At 42.6% G+C, this 19,431-nt stretch overlaps 2 protein-coding genes across 2 annotated transcripts; one reads left to right on the plus strand and one right to left on the minus strand.

Moving 5' to 3' along the window:
- Positions 1 to 759: 759 nt before the first annotated feature.
- C5H20orf202 (chromosome 5 C20orf202 homolog) lies at positions 760 to 8,798 on the plus strand. The gene is made up of 2 exons (XM_078856293.1): positions 760 to 1,099; positions 6,903 to 8,798. The coding sequence occupies exons 1-2, from the start codon at positions 953 to 955 to the stop codon at positions 7,110 to 7,112; spliced, it is 357 nt and encodes a 118-aa protein (XP_078712419.1). The 5' UTR covers positions 760 to 952; the 3' UTR covers positions 7,113 to 8,798.
- Positions 8,799 to 8,898: 100 nt separating this feature from the next.
- PSMF1 (proteasome inhibitor subunit 1) lies at positions 8,899 to 19,425 on the minus strand. The gene is made up of 8 exons (XM_078856292.1): positions 19,355 to 19,425; positions 18,205 to 18,358; positions 15,118 to 15,264; positions 14,726 to 14,808; positions 12,847 to 13,044; positions 12,282 to 12,335; positions 10,883 to 11,017; positions 8,899 to 9,037 (listed from the first exon to the last, which is right to left on the minus strand). Exons 2-8 carry the CDS (start codon positions 18,331 to 18,333, stop codon positions 8,986 to 8,988), a joined length of 798 nt encoding a protein of 265 aa, XP_078712418.1. The 5' UTR covers positions 18,334 to 18,358; positions 19,355 to 19,425; the 3' UTR covers positions 8,899 to 8,985.
- Positions 19,426 to 19,431: the final 6 nt, after the last annotated feature.

Below are 19,431 nucleotides of genomic sequence, written 5' to 3' on the forward strand. Positions count from 1 at the left end.
CTTTACAGCTAAACTACATTATTTATGAACTGGTGGTGTGCACAATTTTGTGGCGTGTTGATGTTTGAATTTGTAGATACAGTATGTTACTGTTTTACGTATCTTACGCGTTGGCAGTGTACGCATCCCGTTTTAATTAGGTTGCCCTACTGGATGCACATTGATGAACGAATGGAATTAAGTAAAGTATGTGCATTTCTAATACTTTAGTCTTTTTAAGGAAAGAGGATTTTATGTTATGCATACTACAACGTTTACACAATGTGTAGTTTAGGTGCCAAATACATACAGTATCTATATCTTTGGTGTTTCCCCAACTGCTTTGACATAACCCATCACCCACACCAAGCATTGATTCACAAATCCAATGCATTTTCAACCTGAACGTAACGAATACAGTTGTGTTAACGTATCAAAGGATAACTATGCAGCCTCGCCATTTGATTGTAGCTTGCTATGTGACTTAAAGCTGAACATCGAGATAAAAGTAAAACCGATTGACGCAACATCTTTAATCCTCCTGCCTTTCTGCTGCAGCTTTTGTGCCACGGCACGTGCTTTTTTCCCCCAACAGCATTTTCTTTTGAAGCCAAAGCGACACCCCTTGGAAGCAGTTCCAGCGTTGCTAAGACGTTGACGACAGTGTTTGTGTCTTGGAGATGTCCGCGTGCACACGACAAAGCGCAAAGGGGTGCTTGGGGGGCAGGCTTCTTCACAGCGCCGTGATTTCCCGTCACACCACGGCGAGACCACGCATTTGATGCCCTCCCTTCTCCCCCCCAGCCCTACCCCACGCTACCCCAGCACCCTCGCCTATAAATGCTCTGCTCAAACGCGCTCCACAGAAGATCATACGCGACACAGGCTGCAAAGCCGCAGTACGGACAACACAACAACCAAGCAGTCGGCTTTGCTGAAACACGTAGTTACATAAACAATTACTAATTGCTAGATGGAGGCTCTGTCGGCAGAACTCGTGCAGGATCGGTGCGGGCAGCACGGGGGCTGCCCCCCCCCGTGCTCTCCGGCCACCTTTCCCCAGAGGCGAGTCGGCAGAATGGACATCGGCAAGGCTCTGACTCACCTGCGCAATGAGCTGGTGAGCGATGATGCCCTGTGCACGCACCACGCAGCCACATGCTTCGTCAAGCTCTGCACAGACACACACTCTCTAGCTTCATCGTGTATCAACATGTAACTACTGGGTGTTCGCATGTGCATTGGCAGAGGGACACTTGGCTACGCAGGTTAATGACAGACATCATCAAAACGGTTAAGAAAAAATGAATCTTGATTTGGCAGAACGCATGGCTTAGACGGGGCGATGAACTGTGGTCGAGATTAGCGACGGAGTGGCAGCCAATGAACGTAACGCGTCCAAAAGTTGGACAACCGAGGAGACGGAGCGATAAAATCAGTTAATGTGCCGCTACTGTCATTGAATGCATTTCAAGATCGTGAGAGGTGCCGGTGGATTAGGAGGCCTTTACCGGGCAGTGGTTTGACCACGGCTATGATTATATTATTGACCCTTCTATTAGTTATTAGAAGGTAAATACTGTATGTTATCTTGAATTGTTAATGGAATTCAAAGTACAATGTACAGTTTATTTTGTGGAGATCAACGAAAATTAAAATTCAGAATGTTAATTAGGTGTTTTTATTTTCTTTGACTTTAATTTTTGTATTCTTCTTCGATGCGTTTGTCCCACTTGTGTGGGGCGTTCCGCTGTCCTTGCCAACCTTTTCCATGCTGCCCTGTCCTGCGCCATCTCTTTCCACTGCTCGGGCTACCGTGTCCGATCGCACTACATCACCCCCCCCCCCCACCTCTGCCTTCCTCTTGATCTCTTTTCTTGCACTTGCATAACTTGCACCTTCTGACCCACGTAATTTTCCTGTTCTCTCTCCACATGACCGAACCACACCCACAGCCTTTTCTCTCTCATCATCTCTGTGATTTAGACCACCTTGAGTCTTCCTCTCACTTCATTTCTCACCCTGTCCTTGCTTGTTAAACCGAACATCCACCGCAACATCCTCATCTCTGTGACTGCCATAGCTTGGTCCTTTCTCTTTCTTGTGCCCCAGCACTCGGCCCCATACAACAGCACTGGCCTCACCACCGTCTTGTACACTTTTCTATTCAACCAAACTGGGGGACCCTTTTATCGCACACCAACCACACCAGTCATGTCTCCTTCTAGTGATCCATCAGCACACATCGTTGCACCCAGGTACTTAACTGGTCACTTCCAATATGCAATCATCCTCCTGCATTGTCCACTGAAATTTGCCACCATGTCCTCCGTCTTTTTTGTTATTAGTTCATTAACTTCCCTTGTTTGAAATGCATTTTGTAAAACCTATGTAAAATACGGTACTATAATACAGGAATGTGTCACATGACAGTGTTCAAAAAGCGGCGGTAAGTCTGCACCCTGCACCTCTGCTTAGCACAGTGCGAAACCAGTTCAACAAACATATTGTACATACTTATCAATTTGCTACAACTACTACGACGATTACTCTGAACTTCACTCATTGATTCCTCCACCCATTTTGAGGACTCGGTCTCTACCACACTACGGTAATCATTTAGTCCCAGCCATATTGTGTTCAACCAGCACACTGCAAGTCACAAACACCCACAATATCGCAGGTTACAATACTTATATTTATGCTTCTTCCCTCAAATTGCTCCACTTAGGAATCCCCTCCTGGTGTCTATTTTCCCAAGTTCTTGTATTCTCACTCAATTAAAAAACATGTCGACTCATTGAACAACTTTGATATTGCTGTTTGTTGCTGGCCCCTTGACGTTTTAGGCGTGTACTCAGCAAATTGGGTAAAGAAAATCTCACGTGGTGTGTTTGGAAGCTCATTTTCCTGAAAACCACTGCGGGTGTTTGCGTGGTGACCTCTCTGGCGTGCCCTGTGGCCATGGCGATGAAGCTGTTATGTGTGTTTTGTGGCACTGAACTCACTGACGCAACCCTTTTCAACAAAAAGGATTGGGGCAAAAGTAATGAAAGCATTTATCACAAGCACAATCCAGTGCTTTTGTTGCTAAATGCTAATGAATAGCCACACGTGGATAACGTTTTATGACCTTGTTTGTGTTATCCTTTATAGCCATTTAATCAATCGACAACGTTTTGAATGTAACATTACTTGTATCTTGAACTTCTTTCGCACCGTACGTATCCAATCGTGATAATCGGATGTTATTGAAGCACCAAACCCAAATACTTGCCATTGGTTACAGTTGCGCTGGTGGTGTGGTTTCTAAGCAACAATGACTCGCACATCTATCAATGATAACTGGCAGCACTGGAATCCAAGTTTAGGTCATTGCGACTGGAAACATTTGTCTGGCGAATTCAGCACGTCACCCATAATATAGGTTTTTTTTGGGGGTTAGATAAAAAAAATATATAAATATGTCGTTAAACCCACCACCACCCGACGCAGCCAATTAGTAAGGGTTGTCACGTAAACAGAACATGCCAATTCGTTACTCGTACAGCACACCGGTGTGTTGGAGAGCAAATCCACAACATTTACAATCTGAGTACGTTTCGCCTTTTATATTTATAAAATACATTTATATTTAAGCGATTTATATCTTTATATTTACACGATCTAACCAAACAAAAACCTATATTATGGATATTGGTAAACTCAGCACGTAATTTTTCACAAAATATAAAAGCAGCTATTAATACAAGTTGGCTTAGGCAGGACATGTCGCTAGAAAGGATAATGGGTCAAGAATAATAACACGATGTGACACGAGTTTTGTTCCTGTGTACTAAGTGTTATTTTCTAATTGCGTCTGCCTCAAAAGTATAGAAAATGGCTATTATTCCCCACAAACTTTGCTTTTGTGACCAAGACTTTACGTGAAGGAATGACACAAATGCACACGTTTTATCATTGAAAATGGGTACATTTCAAAATATCACTGTCCAGGTCACAAAAGCAAAGTTTGTGGGGAATAATAGCCATTTTGTGTACTTTTGAGGCATAAGCAATTAGGAAATAACACTTACTACCCAGGAACAATTTTTTTTGTTACACAGTGTAATGGAGTGACAGTCAAGGAGTGTAACGTGTCCAAGATGACGAAGGAAATGGAGCAACAAATGCAGTTCAAGTGTTAGATGGATTGTTGCATCGCAGGCTTGTGAGAGGTGGCAGTGGCTTTGGGAGACCTCCATCCAGCAGTAGACTGACCATGGGTGATGATGAATGTTTAAAAAAAACATTATGTTGTTGCACAAGTTCAGTCTTCCAGAAAAAAACTAAATCTTTACCAGGGATCAAATTAAATAATTGTACCATTGTGCTTCCCATACTCTACTACTGTACTTAAATCCTGCTCACTGTAGTTATAAAAAAAAATCCATTCTCAATGTAAAAAAACAGCTTACGTAGAGAAATCTTAATTCACATGTTGTAACACGGAGGCTTTCGCGATGAATATCTATAATAGAGGCTTTTTTTTGGGGAATAGATCGCATAAATGTGTAGTTCAACCCGCCATCACCCGACACAGCCAACTAGTAAGGATTGTCACGTAAACAGAACATGCCAATTCGTCACTGGTACAGTACAACGGTGTGTTGATGACGCTAGTTGTAATTACTGGCGAAACGTCGTACTCAGTTTGTAAATGTTGTGGCTTGGCTCTCCAACACACCGGTGTGCTGTACTAGTGACGAATTGGCATGTTCTGTTTAGTGACAATCCTTACTAGTTGTCTGTGTCGGGTGGTGGAGAGTTTAAGGACACATTTATATATTTACGCGATCTAACCCAAAAAAAAACCTCTTATGGATCACGTTGTACTCATCAGGAATACATTTTCAATTTAAGATTAATAAAAATATAAAAAGCAAGGAATACACAGTCAAACGGCATTGCAAGCATTTGGATACACACTACTATGTAACAAGTGACCACCCATATTTATTGCAACAATCTCTTTGTACATATGTAGTGACATAGAATTGGTCACTAAGTAGCATAGCGCTAGCTGCTGGCAGCGAAGGGGATCTGCAGCTTGAAGCGGCCCTGACAGCAGGCCACGTGATAGACCCGAGAGGGATCTCGAGGAAAGGTTACGGAAGGGACATGTCGGGAACCCACTAGTAGGTTCTAGAATGGGGCGTGGCCAGGGCGGAGCGAGGCCACGCTGACAGTACAATGGCCCCTGTAGGGGACCTCAGGGCTGTTGATCGTAAGTGGGACCCCAAGCAGGAGCTCGGGGCTGTCGTTTGAAGTGGAATCCCTATCGTCGTTGCTGCTGAAGATTGCCGCCATCGCCGCTGTCTCGTGCCTTCGTCGCTGTCGTCTCCACTTGATAATTGCGCTGCTAGACGTAGTTGGCTGTCTCGGTTCAGCGTCGTCAGTGTCAGACGGCTAGCGTTGTGTGGAGGCTAGTAACCAGTGTAGAGTTGCGTATAAGCGAGCGAAAGAGAGAGTGTAACAGTGTAGGGTATGTATTGTATAAAGTGTACAAAGCGTGCTCAGTGTTTAATTAAATAATTGTCTCCAAGTCAGTCACTACACATATTTAGCATGCTATATTGAAATTGTATAAGATCTTCAGCATACCAATAGCTGACACCATCTCTGGCCACAGCTGCATCACTACCCAGTGACCATGCTCCTGCTGCTTGCTTGTGTAATGAGCGACTTCCGCGACACGTCGTGTAGAGGGTACTTCTTTTATTTCTCACACGGGCACAACACAGGCAGCGACGCAGTCCGGACCCAAGAATCCACACCCGAACCCCGAGCCCCGATCCGCCCGCGCTTATCTCCCCAGGTCCGGAGCATCTCGGCCAACCCCGCCTTTTACCTTTGCGCCAGATACCTCTCCCTTTCCGATTGGATGTTATCTTAGCGGTGCCCGTACCTGTGCTTCCCTTTCCCAGCCAGCAGGTATCATCATGTCATTATACCTGTAAAATAATGTTTACCTAACATGCAATGGCCATCACAACAAGCAGCCCTTGTGGGCATGGGGATAGTTGTTGGATGCTTGTGTAAATCCACGCATGATTTTGTGATTTTTAGTTATTCTTGTCCTCTGTGGGGATACCATCATTTTAAAAGGACAAAATAAACTTCAAATTTAATTATGAAACATTGCTGTAACTTTGCAACTATATATCAAATTAATAAAGCACTTCAACAGGCTCTTACTAAAGTCGCAACCAAACCCAATTGGTTTTAATAATTTAAGACAGTTCAGGGCAACCAAACACATGCAGCTTAGGTGTATATTTTATTTATTATATTTATTTACTTAAGAAATTTTCTAATTTTGTGATCTGGTGTGTAATTTTTCAAATTTGTCACGGGATCTTTAACATCGACTGTGAGGCATCCGGTGCATCGTATTGAATGGTCATTATGCCCACAGCATTACCGAGGACAGCCTGCATTTAGAATCATGAAATAATGGGCACTTTTAGATACCGTCATTCATCTAAACTGCACCTCATAACACTGCGCAATCCGCAAACATGTAGATGCCGATATAGTAAGATGTCTGCAGCCAATTAATGAGTGGAAGGACACAGGAGCACCCGGATAAAACTTACGTGCATAGGGGCAACTCATGAGCTAGGGCACCAGCACACGACACTCATGGGAAAGGGAGTTTCAAATCATTTGTGATCCACCAACCCTCCCCTCCACTGCTGGAGTACAGGCGTGCACCGCCACCACCACCTGGCGAAACATAACAAGCAGCAAATGTGCAACCACCGAGCCACCACTGAGCCACGTCACTCCACCACGTATCTAAACGAGTTGTCTTTTGGAATGCATTTTCCTGTAAACAGAGGTCCATGCGATCCAACGTGGTGCATTTACTCGCATTGTAGGTGGAGTTGCGTCTGCAGGACAAGGCGCTTCTGCAACAGCTGCGGGAGCTGCACCTGGGCCTACAGGAGCTGCGTCTTGGTGAGGACAACGGCAGCGAAAGTGGTGGCAGCCAGAGCGACATCTCCTACGCCTCATCTTTTGGGGACGGCGAACCCATCCCATGGCCTGGCTTCCCACGTGCACGCAGCCGCCGCAACTCCATGCCCTGATTTTAATGCCAAGCCCTGTACAAAACGCACTCTCGCGTGGCAAACTCGTGACAAATCACTGAGGTCAAGCTAGCTGCTAAATAGTAATTAAGCATGTGACAAAACCCAATAAAATTGATCATGACATTTACACCATTAGTGTAATTTTTAAACATGTTAACATCAGTCATGATAACGAGACATTTCATAGAGATGTTATCAGTTGTATCTCTTAACATGCAAAAAGTAGCCTATCTGAAGGAAATACTTTGAAGAGCAAATACCTTTGGCATGACAGAATATATCCACATGGTCCAAAGTGGGGAAAAATGCAAATATTAAGATGTTTCCGCAACTGCTATGTGAAAGTGAAGACGGCTAATTTAATTTCACAAATGTATGGATAATTGTTCTTTGGTTTCTGCTCCATAATCAACTTGACTTTGGCTTTGCCAAACTCCAACTTTTTATACTTTTGTAAGCACAAATGCATTTCCCAATATATTTGTTAAATTGGATTTTAACATGTTATGTTCCATTGACCAGTATGGACAGAATAGGCTAAACATGAACATTCCTGAACGATTCAATTGCAGATTTGGTTCAATCAGAAGCACTGATGTTTGGAAGTTTCTTATATGGCAATGGAGTTGTCTCACGATGACCTGACCTGCAATTTGCGCATTGGCTGACATGACCATTTATGAAACATAAGACAATGTGTGGTAATATTTTGACACAAATACCAAACACGCTTGGGTTAAGTTTAGGACTTACAAATTGGATGCTGTACAGTGAATACACCTAAAATATAAACATCCACAATGAGACAACCCTATCCAATGACATGGCCAGGCTATGATTATCACTTGAAAAAACATACCGATAAACATATTTCTTTTAGAAAAGGGAAATGTAAACCACAGCTCATTTGGCAAATATTTGACTTTTTTTTTTATCTACCAACAGATTGCCACTGTCAAAAGTTTTACTCCAAAATTAGTAAAAAGAGAAGAAAATTATACACTGGAGCATGTTATGCATATGTTAACTTAGAGGCCACGTTTTTGTCTCTGTGTTGAAAAGTCTCATGATAAATGAAGTGATTTACTTGAAAATTAAGTGAACTTATTCCAGCACGCTTTCATCAATTTGAAAATAATTTATGGAAATGGCATAAAGGAAACCAGAACTGGAGTAAAATATTTAATGAATGAATAATTTCTCACATATACCAGTTGGAGAAAAAAAAAAGGAAAGTTTAATGATCCAGTAATGGCAAAATGTGACAATGGGTCTGTTGACCTGTTTATACCATGACAACATACATTAATGTATAGCACTTTAAGATTTAACACTTTGTTTTTGTAATTTGTATAGTATTGTACTGGCTATATGACTTTATATTAAGTTATTGATATTGAATCTTGAATCATATACAGAGTATGACTACAAGTTATAGAACTACCAACACTAACTTTTAAGGTGCTTAGTTTAGTTCTATGAAACGTCAGTGAAGTCGTTCCTTGTTGAGTGTCAAATGCATTTACATGTACTGTATTTAAATGTTGTAATGTAACGCAATACAAAGGTAGGCATATGGAACAAGTGTGACTGCAAAGAACATGGACTGGACAGAAATAGCATGAGACCATATATCTTTACTATTTTACGTTGGGATAAGTACTTACACCAATAGCAAAGAAATATCAAGCAATGAAAAATATGAACAAAAGTACAATTTGATTTAACAAATTCCACATTTAAACAAGACTGCACATCTTTTTCTAGCATTAAGTGCTTTTCAGTTGCATGAAGTTTGTAAGATCAGATTGATCTAAAAGAGCACTGCAGTGTATTGCGTTTGCAGGTAATTCCAGATGTACAAGTTGTGCTACATAAACATATCATCATAGTTGGGGGGAGGCAGGTGGTCTGGATCCGGCCTGAAAATAAAAATACAAAATATTACACATTTATTATATGTTTCCCCATTCACAGCTACAACGGCTGTTATCATGTAATTTGTAAACACGAAAGTTCCTATTTAAAAAGATAATATATATCCAGAGGTGAAATGGGGGCAGCCATGGACCAAATGTAGTTAATTACAAACAGTAAGTTCGTAAAAGCTACGTGCCCCTGCTGTTCAAATGTTTACTTTAGTCCATCTGCTAGCACTTAGCAGTGACCTAAGGCTGGGGACATTGTGTTTTTTTAGAAACAGACCACTGCATTTTCCACATCACACGTGCAGATCGTGGTTTAGAAATATCGCCTCGCAAAACACCACCCATTTGGATGACAATTATACACACTGTACATATTATTAGGGTAAGGTTGACAAAGATTGAGCAAAATACATAGCTGCACTTAAGAGCCACACTTACAGTTGCCCCATGCTCGCTACACATATAAAAGCAGCCAATGTGTTATTAGAACAAATAACATAGTGACCAAACTGGAGAAATACTATATTGGTCTGCAATTAATATAACTAAATACGATCGTAACAAGGAAGAGACTAGGGGGTGTTTACAATAAAATATACTAAATTAGATTTAGCTGATGTCACTGTTTTAACCTGATCCTAGCATCCTTCGGTAAAATGTTTACTCAAGCAGTTATGGACACAAATGTCGACACACATGCACTGTGCAAGATTAAAGTAACATATGCAAAATAACATGAGTCTTTATTTGTTCTGTTTTGGATGTACACATATAAATGTTAATTAGTTTCACATGAATTGCATATTAAATACATGACTACTTCACAAACTTGATATGCCTCTGATCAAATCACCTGTTATGTACCCAATCTTGTTAGGGCTTAAAAGTTAAACAGGGTTGACCCTGGATCGTGCTTGAATGGGCAACCAGTATGTATAAACATGTGCTGTAGGCTGCCGTGGGTTAGCATAATTTACAGTGGACAGTGCAGAAAAATCTATTGTTGTACTGTGCTATGCTCCAAAATCTATGTTCACCGTCTTCACCAACCTTCAGATCAGCAGTGAAGTATAGACAAATAACTCCTACAACCTGCACAGCATGCGGAGGCCCTCATGCAGCAGTGGATTGACTATATGTACAAATCCTTCTGTACATTAATGAACAATCCCATAACATGATGTAAGAATGGGCATTCTCATGCAGCCTATGTCATGTCATCTATAAAACAATTAACATTGTTTTTACATTTACTATTTATTACGCACCTCACATTGGAATATTGGGAAATGTCAAGTGGCTGCTTGCATGAGTACTTGATGGATGATTTGATGAGACGTGAGCCAGCTAAAGTATGTATTGGCATGTGACATGATAACAATCTAAGTCTACGAAACCATGATTCTGCCGATACTATGATGTGGATTAGAATATTTGAGTCTGAGGAAGCAGACGAGCAAAAGATGCAGACTGCAAGTAGAAGTAGGTAGAGGGAAATCTTTGGATGCTCGAGGAGTCCCAAAATAAGAAAAGAAGACAATAAAATGATAGGCACAAGGAAACACAACAGATGCAAGAAATGAGACAAATGGTTTGGACATGTCTCGAGAATGCATCCTGACAGAATACCAAACATGGTGATGTATATCAGAATATACAGAGATTGAACAATATAAACAGACAGAATGTCTTGGTTTGATAAAGGGAAAGGAAATATAGAACAGAGGGCATTGTCAAGAATAAAGTTGTGAAATTGGCAGACAATAGAGTGCAATAGAGTTACTTCGTACAGAACAATGTCACAATTGAGCAGATGGACAGGACCTGAAGAAAACTCACCCGCCGTGGGTGCCATAGGGCCCGATGGGGTCAAACCGAGCGCCGGGAGGCACAGAGCCCAGGGGTAGCTGACCAGGAAACCGAGGTCTGGGACCACGGTGCCTGGGGTCCATCAACATTCCACCTTGGCCACGTCTGCATTAAAAAGCACAGGGCAAGTTTACAATAAAGTGCAAGCAAAAATGTTCCACCACTTATGTTCCGACAAAACAAAAACATAATACAGTAGAACCTCTGGTCACGAACGCTTCTGACCACGACCAAATCGGGTTCCGACCAAAAAATCCACAACATTTTTTTAATCTGGTCACGAACACAAACTCGGGTGGCGATCAAACACGGCCGCGGCCGATTTCCCCTTCCGCGCCATTTTTTTTTGTAAGCGCCAAATTTCCTGTTGTTTACAAACAACAGGAACCCACGTGTGGCCGCTTGCTCAGTCTGTCTCGCTTAGTAATCGGTCTCGGTCAGACGTGCACTCATTCGCTGTGAACTCTGTGCAGTATTTAGAGCGAAAGCGCTGAGTACGTAAATCGCTAACATAAGAACCCGTTAATCTCTTCTCGCATCATTCATACGATGATGCGGTGAAGTAAACATTCATTCGATATTATGGTGAATGTTTCCAAAAACAATACTGTACCCAAATATTACCGTTAACTTACTTTCAATAGAAACACGAATTGCTCATACGAATATTCTCTCTCTCTCTCTCTCAGAATCGACCCACTGATGTAGCAGACGAAGCAATCATCTTGTTGAACGATTCTAAACCTTGAGGCGGCAATGTTAGTTTTATCTGTTGTTCAAGGTTCTCAGTGTTATTGAATGTTTTTACATTTAGTTTACTATTACACTGCGAATTCCATGGCATAATTAACTATTTTTGTGCTAAAAAATCTTTATAAAACAATATTTATATACAGTTCGTAGGAGTTTGGAATGGATTAATCGTATTTACATACAATCCAATGGGGAAATTAGGTTCGAGTCACGACCAAATCGGGTTGCGACCAAAGTTATGGAACGAATTATGGTCGTGACCAGAGGTTCTACTGTAATGTGTCACCCAATGACATTTTCTAATTTGTTTATAATTCATTTAGTTTTTGCTCTTAGTTGTTCTCCACCTTTAAACATTTTTTTTTTATGTTCAACGCGTAAGCTTTCACAACCAATATCCATAATACAGGGTTTTTTTTGGGTTAGATCACGTACATTTTTTTGTATATATAAAGCCAAGCATGTCTTCTGTTACCTACTGGAATAGTGTACGTATGTTGAACTTCTTTTGCACCATATGTAGCCAACCGTGCTAATCAGAGGTGCGAATGAACTAGTCATCGAATCAGAAAATCAGTAATCAAAACAAAACACACTTTCTGGCTAAGGATCTTACCCAAATGGATCCAGGTCAGCTCCACCTACTGAAAATGGGTTCACAGGATCTGACCTGCAAAAAGCACACAATTAGTAGATAGCTATTTTTTCATGGGAAAAGATTACCATTGGTCAACAAGCTATGTGTTACACATAGACATGACATTAACTTGCTAATCTCCCTGCCTAATCTCTCCCATCAACAGAGTGCTAATCTCCCATTAACACTGCTGTGGTTCACATATGCGACGATTCTCTTATGCGGCGACGGAAGTTCATTTCATGCTAATCTCTCTCCCTAATCTAACCCATTAACACAACTGACGTGCTTGCGTCCAAGGATGAAATTCCTTTCCAGCTCAGACTCCGCTTGCTTGCCCATCGCCATATAAATAACCTCTTGTTGTAACGGCTCTCTCGCTGGTTCAGCAGTTCCACTGCTGGATTATTTTTTCCGCCTGAGGACGACCGCTTGTGTTGCGATCGAAACGTTGTGATGTTATTTTTTTTCCATTTTATTTTTCTACCTACGTGACTTTACCGAAAGAACCAAAGAGTATTGTGTCACGGTAATAAGCACTGACCAGTCAGGTTGTTTTGGTGGCCGGAAGCCATGTGGAAGGTTCTTTGGAGGTCCGTAATCTCTGAGGGGGTCAATGCGACTGCCCTCCTGCTGTGAACCTGAGGCTTTGGCCTGTTGCGGCCTCTGCTCCCTTCCTCCCAGTGGCTCCACAAGTTCTCTGGCCACCAAGTTGCGGAGACCATCTTGATTTTTGAAAACTCTGAATGGTATAAAAAAAAACAGCAAGTTTTTTAAGTTTCAAGCACATTGTTTAACCAAGTAAGAACCCAAGAGACAATGGATAGTCTCATTTGCAAGTGACTTGGGTCACCAAAATAACAAAAGCAATAACATAAAACAAAGGTACAACAATTTTTTTAAGGAATTCAGAGAAAACCCCACCAAATAGAAATTAGAGCAAAACTACCCAATTACAAAAGAGAAACTGCACAAACATGAATCAATTTAAGTTGCATATATTTCCTGTGATGAAAGTTGGTTCAGACAAATTACTTTAAAACTGTCCATGGAAAATGAAGTTACACATATAAACATGGATTTAGGGAGTTTGCATACACATGTAAACAGGCAAGGACAGGTGTCAATACAATGCAAAGGGGTAACTGCCCCTTTACCAGATTTCAGTTTCATTTATTAGGTATAGCTCTGTGAGCCATTCGGCTCTTGAATCGGGTGCAACCGCAACAAACAAAAAACAAAAACATGAACAAAAAAACATCTTAAAGTGACTATGTGACTATGTGCAAACAGAAAAGACAACAAAATATTGCAGAAAAAGCACCGTACACCAACGCTGTGTGCAAAAATCCCAGCAGGATGCAAGTCAAACAACAACAACCACAAGACAACTTAGATAAAGGCCATCAGTCTAACTCCGTACTACAACATGGCCAAAAAAATTATTTTTTTCTAAATCACCAAAATAAAGCCATAAAAGCAATGAAACAGTGATCATAAGAACTGTGACCAAATTTTCACAATAAACGACGTGAACAACATGTACCACCAAACCCTGCAGCCATAGCTGGCTGCATGAGTCACTCCACAACAGCAGGAACATAAGTTGGAGTATCAACATTTTTCAATGCACCTTTAAGATCAGTGCACTAAATCAAAACACAGATCATACTTTGCAGCGATCATCCGGAGTGAAACATTTTATTTTAGGCCACTGAATCGCAGTGGCAGCTATGGTGGTGGACCACCAGGCTAACTACACTAATCACACTGGGAGTAGCTACCCCGGCTTGGGTCCAGGTCCACATGTTGGTTACTCTTCTCGGACGTAGAACGTAGATCTTCAGGATAACAACAGCACCGCTGAACCCCGGTCCCACTGGGGACCCGGTTTATATTCTCACTGGTCGTGGCTGGCCCCACCCTTGGCCACGACCACCTTCTCGAATCCTTTAGCAGGATCTCGCCCGACAAGTGACCACCCCTAGCCCCCGCTTGGGGCCCCTGTGGAGACTTTACCCGCCACGTGCCTTCTGGGGTCAAACAGTGTCATGGCACCCTCACACCCCCTCCTATAGGGGACAGCACTGCACGCCGAGTGTGGTGCCACTCAGCGCTCTCTATCAGCACGCACCGAGCCCCTCTAGGGCTGGTACTACACCCACATGTACGGGGTGTCCGCGATGGCAATGCATCGCACGCCGTGCCTCTCTAGGGCCGGCACCACACAGTGACATTCGCGATGTCACTACACATGTACCAATCCAGTAAAAACACTGAGTAATTTTGTAAAAAAAATCAAGGAAAACAAATCCATCGAAGAAACTGCTTCAAATTGGATGATGTTTAAACATTACATATCGGTCATTATACAACTCTTTTTAACTCTTATTTCAGGCACGAAATGCAGAACCGTTTGTTACCTTTCAAAATCTTGGAGATTGTCCTCATCAATGTACTCAGTCAGCTTCAATGTTAAATCAACTACCTGTTCAGTTTTTGTATCCTGCAAAAAGACAACAAAATCTAAATCTACTCCATACAGAGAAGACCAATTGTATTGTAAAGAACTTTAAAAACATGTCAGGCTTGACAAAGACCACGCAATCCTTTAAAATGACTGTTTACTTGTTGCCAATTACCGCTTGCTAAAAATGTCTAGAGTATTGCAGAATGTCAGGATACGTTTAGACAATAATTTTTTTGGTTTTTCGCTGAAACAGATACATTGCTTACATTTTAATTTTTAGTAAAAACATTGCATTATAAATTACTCGATGAATAGAGCTGTACAAATGGGATGAGAAGTACTTGCCATTAAATTGATAATAGCTTCGCTCTCAATGGGGATGACCTTTAAAAGTAATGAGCGGTCTTTGGACGCATATCTCAGTGTGTAAACGTCTTTGACGTCATTCCATCCTTGTGGAAGCAATTCACTGTTCTTGTCACTTTCACCAGCCTGCAAAATGAAATCATGGAAATGTACTCGCCACAAGCCGGAACATTTATCATCTTGTTGTGCAACCAGAATATTCAACGCGGTATTATGAAGAACATATCAACCAGCCTCAGGAGCACTGTGATATGTGCATATATCCTATAATTCAGTCTGTCAAAACTGCTGAATCAGAAAAGAAAAAAATTCAAGCGACACAAATGAGTAATGAGCATTGCAAATGATAACAGAGAATAGTGTTTTTGAATCAAGACCAATACGTCATCATGGCCAAAGCCGTCGATTGCCACTGCACCTTGCCAATGCCTTTTTATCCTTGGCCCTCATAGCATCCCACTATCTGCTTTTAGGTCTTCCCTTGGTCACCACTCGTTGAATAGCAGTGAAATAGTCTTAAGTAAAAAAACACATGAGTGTGGCTATTGCCACCCAACATTGGTCTCAAACTGTATGTCATTGCATCCAGGTGCACTGGTGCAAAGTTACATACTTACAGGCTGTCACTACTTAAGAGTACCAGAAGAGGGAGCCCTGAGCACTGTGTTTTACCTAAAACAAACGAGGAATACATATTCTTGGTTCTTTCGGTAAAGTCGCAGTCACCGCCATACACATACCAGTGGATGACATTATTGCTCAGGTCGATGTAGCTCTTAAGGGTTTGGGACACATCACTGCAGACGTGACAAGATCTGAAATCACTGCAACATCAGTAAGTCAGCAACATCAGTAAGGAGGAGCGTTTTGAGTTGTCTCAATTAAAAAAAGAGGGAAGATATCGTCATCCTCTCTGCCGTAAAGGGCAATGCCATGGTCATCATTGTTTAAAAAAACGTGTACAATAACAAAATTCAGGACCTACTTAATGATGGTAGCTATACACTAAAATTAAAAGAGATCCCACCAACTGTCTCGTTACACAAACGAACAGTATCATCACTGATTCAGCTTCATTAATTGAACAGACCAAACTGTTTTCCTTAAAACCCTCTGCTGCTAGACCACCCAGACTATATGGCCGACCAAAAATCAACAAAGAAGGTACACCCCTTCATCCTATCGTCTACACCATTGGCTCACCCACCTACAAACTCGCCTGATATCTGAGACCTTGCAGCCATTCACTGGTAAGACCACCTCTTCTGTTCTTAACTTAGCTCATCTGGTATCGTCAATTAAAGACATCTCACTGAGTTTTGATGTAGTTTCTTTGTTCACCAAAGTTCCTGTGCCCGAAACCATTGCAATAATTGGAGATTTGGTCCAACAAGGATTGAATGCTAATGTACCAGCCCTGGTGAGACACTGCCTCACCAATACATACTTCACCTGGGGTGGAACATTCTACAAACAAACTGAAGGTACCCCAAATGGATCCTCCCTTATCTCCAGTTGTGGCCAACATTTTCATGGAAAAATTTGAGACAGACGCCATCCAGGCATCCACTCTACGCCCGTCCTTGTGGAAGAGGTACGTAGATGACACGTTTGTCATATGGCCACACGGCCGACCGGCTTTGAAACAATTGCTCAACCACATCAATTCCATACACCCAGCAATCAAATTCACCATGGAGGTAGAAAAGGATGGCATGCTACCTTTCTTGGATGTCTTAATCAAAAAGAGACCAGATGGCTCAATGAGCCATTCTGCCTACAGGAAAGTAAACCCATGCTGGCGCCTACCTAAAACCTGATTCCCACCACCATCCATCCCAGAAGAATTCCCTCATCAAAACGTTACACCCAACAGCTCAATGTATCTCCGACCATGAACACCTAACCAGTGAACTCAAACACGTACACCAAGCTCTCAAGGCGAATGAATATTGACTACACAATCCGCAAAGCCATCACCCCACCCATGAGGAAGGAGCCACCTGAAGATCCAATCAAAACCATCACCTTGCCTTACATAGCAGGGATAACCAAAAATATTTCCAAAATCTTGATCTGATCCCATCTGTGAAGGACAAGATCCCTGACATGCAATATTCCGGCGTCTACAAACTAAGCTGTGTCTGTGGCAGCAGTCACATTGGGGAAACTAAACGACATGTATCAGACCGTGTTCGTGAACATAAGGCAGATCTGAAAAACGGCAGGACCAACACTTCTGCCGTGGCTGATTATTACTTTACTTTAATGCAGCTGGCTCACATGAAATTTATTTATATAAGATGACGGCACTTTGCAAGCCGACTGGCTATCAACAAAGATTCGTTCACGAAGCCATCCATATACAGACACAATTTAAACCGAGACGAGGGTTTTAAACTCAGCAATCATTGGAAATATATCATCAACCACTTTGGGTCATGACTTGATTTGTGTTTTCTTGTCAACCTATACCGTCAGCAGTGTGGTTGTGTGTAGCGAGGTGCAATGCCCCCCCCCCCCCCTATCTCTACCCCATCTCTCCCCCCAATGTCTAACACTCTTGGACTGCGCCCTCGCCTTCACCGCCCCCTCCTCCCCCCCATTGTCTAACTCACTCGCTTTGCTTGTACTTCTGGTGCTTTGCTCCGACATTGGCGCTGGCTGCCCCGCCCATGCTGTTTACGCCGCACAGCTTTGCTCACCCTGAAAGCCCTTGGCAGCAGTTGCCTTTGGAGGCGTGCCCCCTCTTTTCTCTCCGCGTGATGAAGACCGCTTGTGTTGCGTTAGAAACGTCGTGGGGTTTTGGCTTGTATTATTTTTTCATTTAAATTTTACTTTTGTTTTTATTTTCTATCTACGTGACTTTACCGAAAGAACCAAGAATATTAATTCCTGCAGTCACGCAAGTTTTAAGTCAAAAAGAGGAATACACAACTTCCGGTCCCCAAAAGACATCACTGGAGCTGTTGTTAATTGCGATTACGCTGGTCATGAGTGCGGAGCTGTTACTGATGGGGGTGATAATGACAAGAGGAAAGGGGTTGGTGGGGAGGCGGTTTTCACCTGTTCGCCGAGCCCCCTGCACTTGTACCCAGCTGTGACCAGCTCCCAGTGCAGCAAGCAAAGCAGCGCGTCCGAGGGAGACGCCACGCCTCTTGCCGCGCCCTCGAACAGCAGCTCGAGCCCCGCCATCGAGGAATCCTGCGCCTCAAGTTGTCTTCGCAAGGCCACAGAAGAGTTTACAGGTCATTCAAACACGTCAGCCTGCTCAAATGAGCAACGGGCGGTGCTCAACTTGAACCCGAGTCAGGTGCTCTCACAGTTCCACCGAAGAACGCCGCTGTTGTATACAAGTAGATATGTTGGTGTCGCAGGCCATCCAATACGATATAACAACAGGTTTTACCTTTTCTGGCAATAAAACAGGTGTTAAGATGTTGAAACACCAAACAGAATCCTTTTTCAAGGAATTCTGTTTGCATTAACCACGCGTGCTTGTGGTGAACATGCAAAAAAACATGCTCTGCATATATTATCAGAGCTTGTTTTTATTTGCTTTGTGCGTCTCAGATTTAAAATATATAAATCACATTCCTAATACGTAGTCCATGAGCTCAAGCAGAATTCGCTACCACTAGAGGCGGACATATTGAGTAATACGAGCTTGTGTGTGGATAGTAAAAGTGGAGTATGCGGTAAAATACTTGATAAATAAGGTTTTTTCATAATTCCATTTTATGGTTAAAGGGGGCCCCAACAAGTGCATTTTTTTGGTCAGGGGCCAATGGATTATGGTTGGGGCCCATGGTTTATGATTTTGAAATAATTGCATCGCTCCAAAAATATGCAAGGCCCAAACTGTAGGCGACATGAGATCTCTTCCGCAATGCATCATCACTCCCCAGCGCGACTGCACATCCGTGACAGCGGTCAGACGCCCCAACGCATATACAATCCCCACATCGTATCACCACAGCACGGGCCAAGTCGCCTCGAGTCGGCAACGACGCCGCCACATTCACATGACGGTGGCAAGGACTTAGAAAACGGCCACTTCTGTGTTGACCGACTTCCCGAAAATCGGTACTCATATTTGCCCCGTTTCCAACAAAGTCGTGCCCTAATAACATAAAGACGATAGCGCGCTTAGCAATAACCAGAACGTAGCGGTAGCGATAGTTTAGTTTGAGTTAATTACAACCCGGAGCCGAACCTCGTTGCGACTGCGTGAAGCCGCCGGGCAGACGAGTCGTGATGACGTCACTAAGTCGCTTGCTGGTGACGACATCC

This window comes from Lampetra fluviatilis, chromosome 5 (assembly GCF_964198595.1).
Source record: "Lampetra fluviatilis chromosome 5, kcLamFluv1.1, whole genome shotgun sequence".
NCBI classification, from domain to species: domain Eukaryota; kingdom Metazoa; phylum Chordata; class Hyperoartia; order Petromyzontiformes; family Petromyzontidae; genus Lampetra; species Lampetra fluviatilis.

What these genes read in the sequence shown, in the direction of transcription:
- C5H20orf202 (XM_078856293.1), top strand. Translation starts at nt 953, where the DNA reads ATGGAGGCTCTGTCGGCAGAACTCGTGCAGGATCGGTGCGGGCAGCAC. An exon ending in CTCACCTGCGCAATGAGCTG is followed by an intron (nt 1,100 to 6,902) that starts GTGAGCGATGAT and finishes CTCGCATTGTAG; the next exon opens with GTGGAGTTGCGTCTGCAGGA.
- PSMF1 (XM_078856292.1), bottom strand. Translation starts at nt 18,333, where the DNA reads ATGGCGGGGCTCGAGCTGCTGTTCGAGGGCGCGGCAAGAGGCGTGGCG. An exon ending in GCTGACCTGGATCCATTTGG is followed by an intron (nt 11,018 to 12,281) that starts GTAAGATCCTTA and finishes TTTTTAATGCAG; the next exon opens with ACGTGGCCAAGGTGGAATGT. An exon ending in CCCTATGGCACCCACGGCGG is followed by an intron (nt 9,038 to 10,882) that starts GTGAGTTTTCTT and finishes TTTTATTTTCAG; the next exon opens with GCCGGATCCAGACCACCTGC.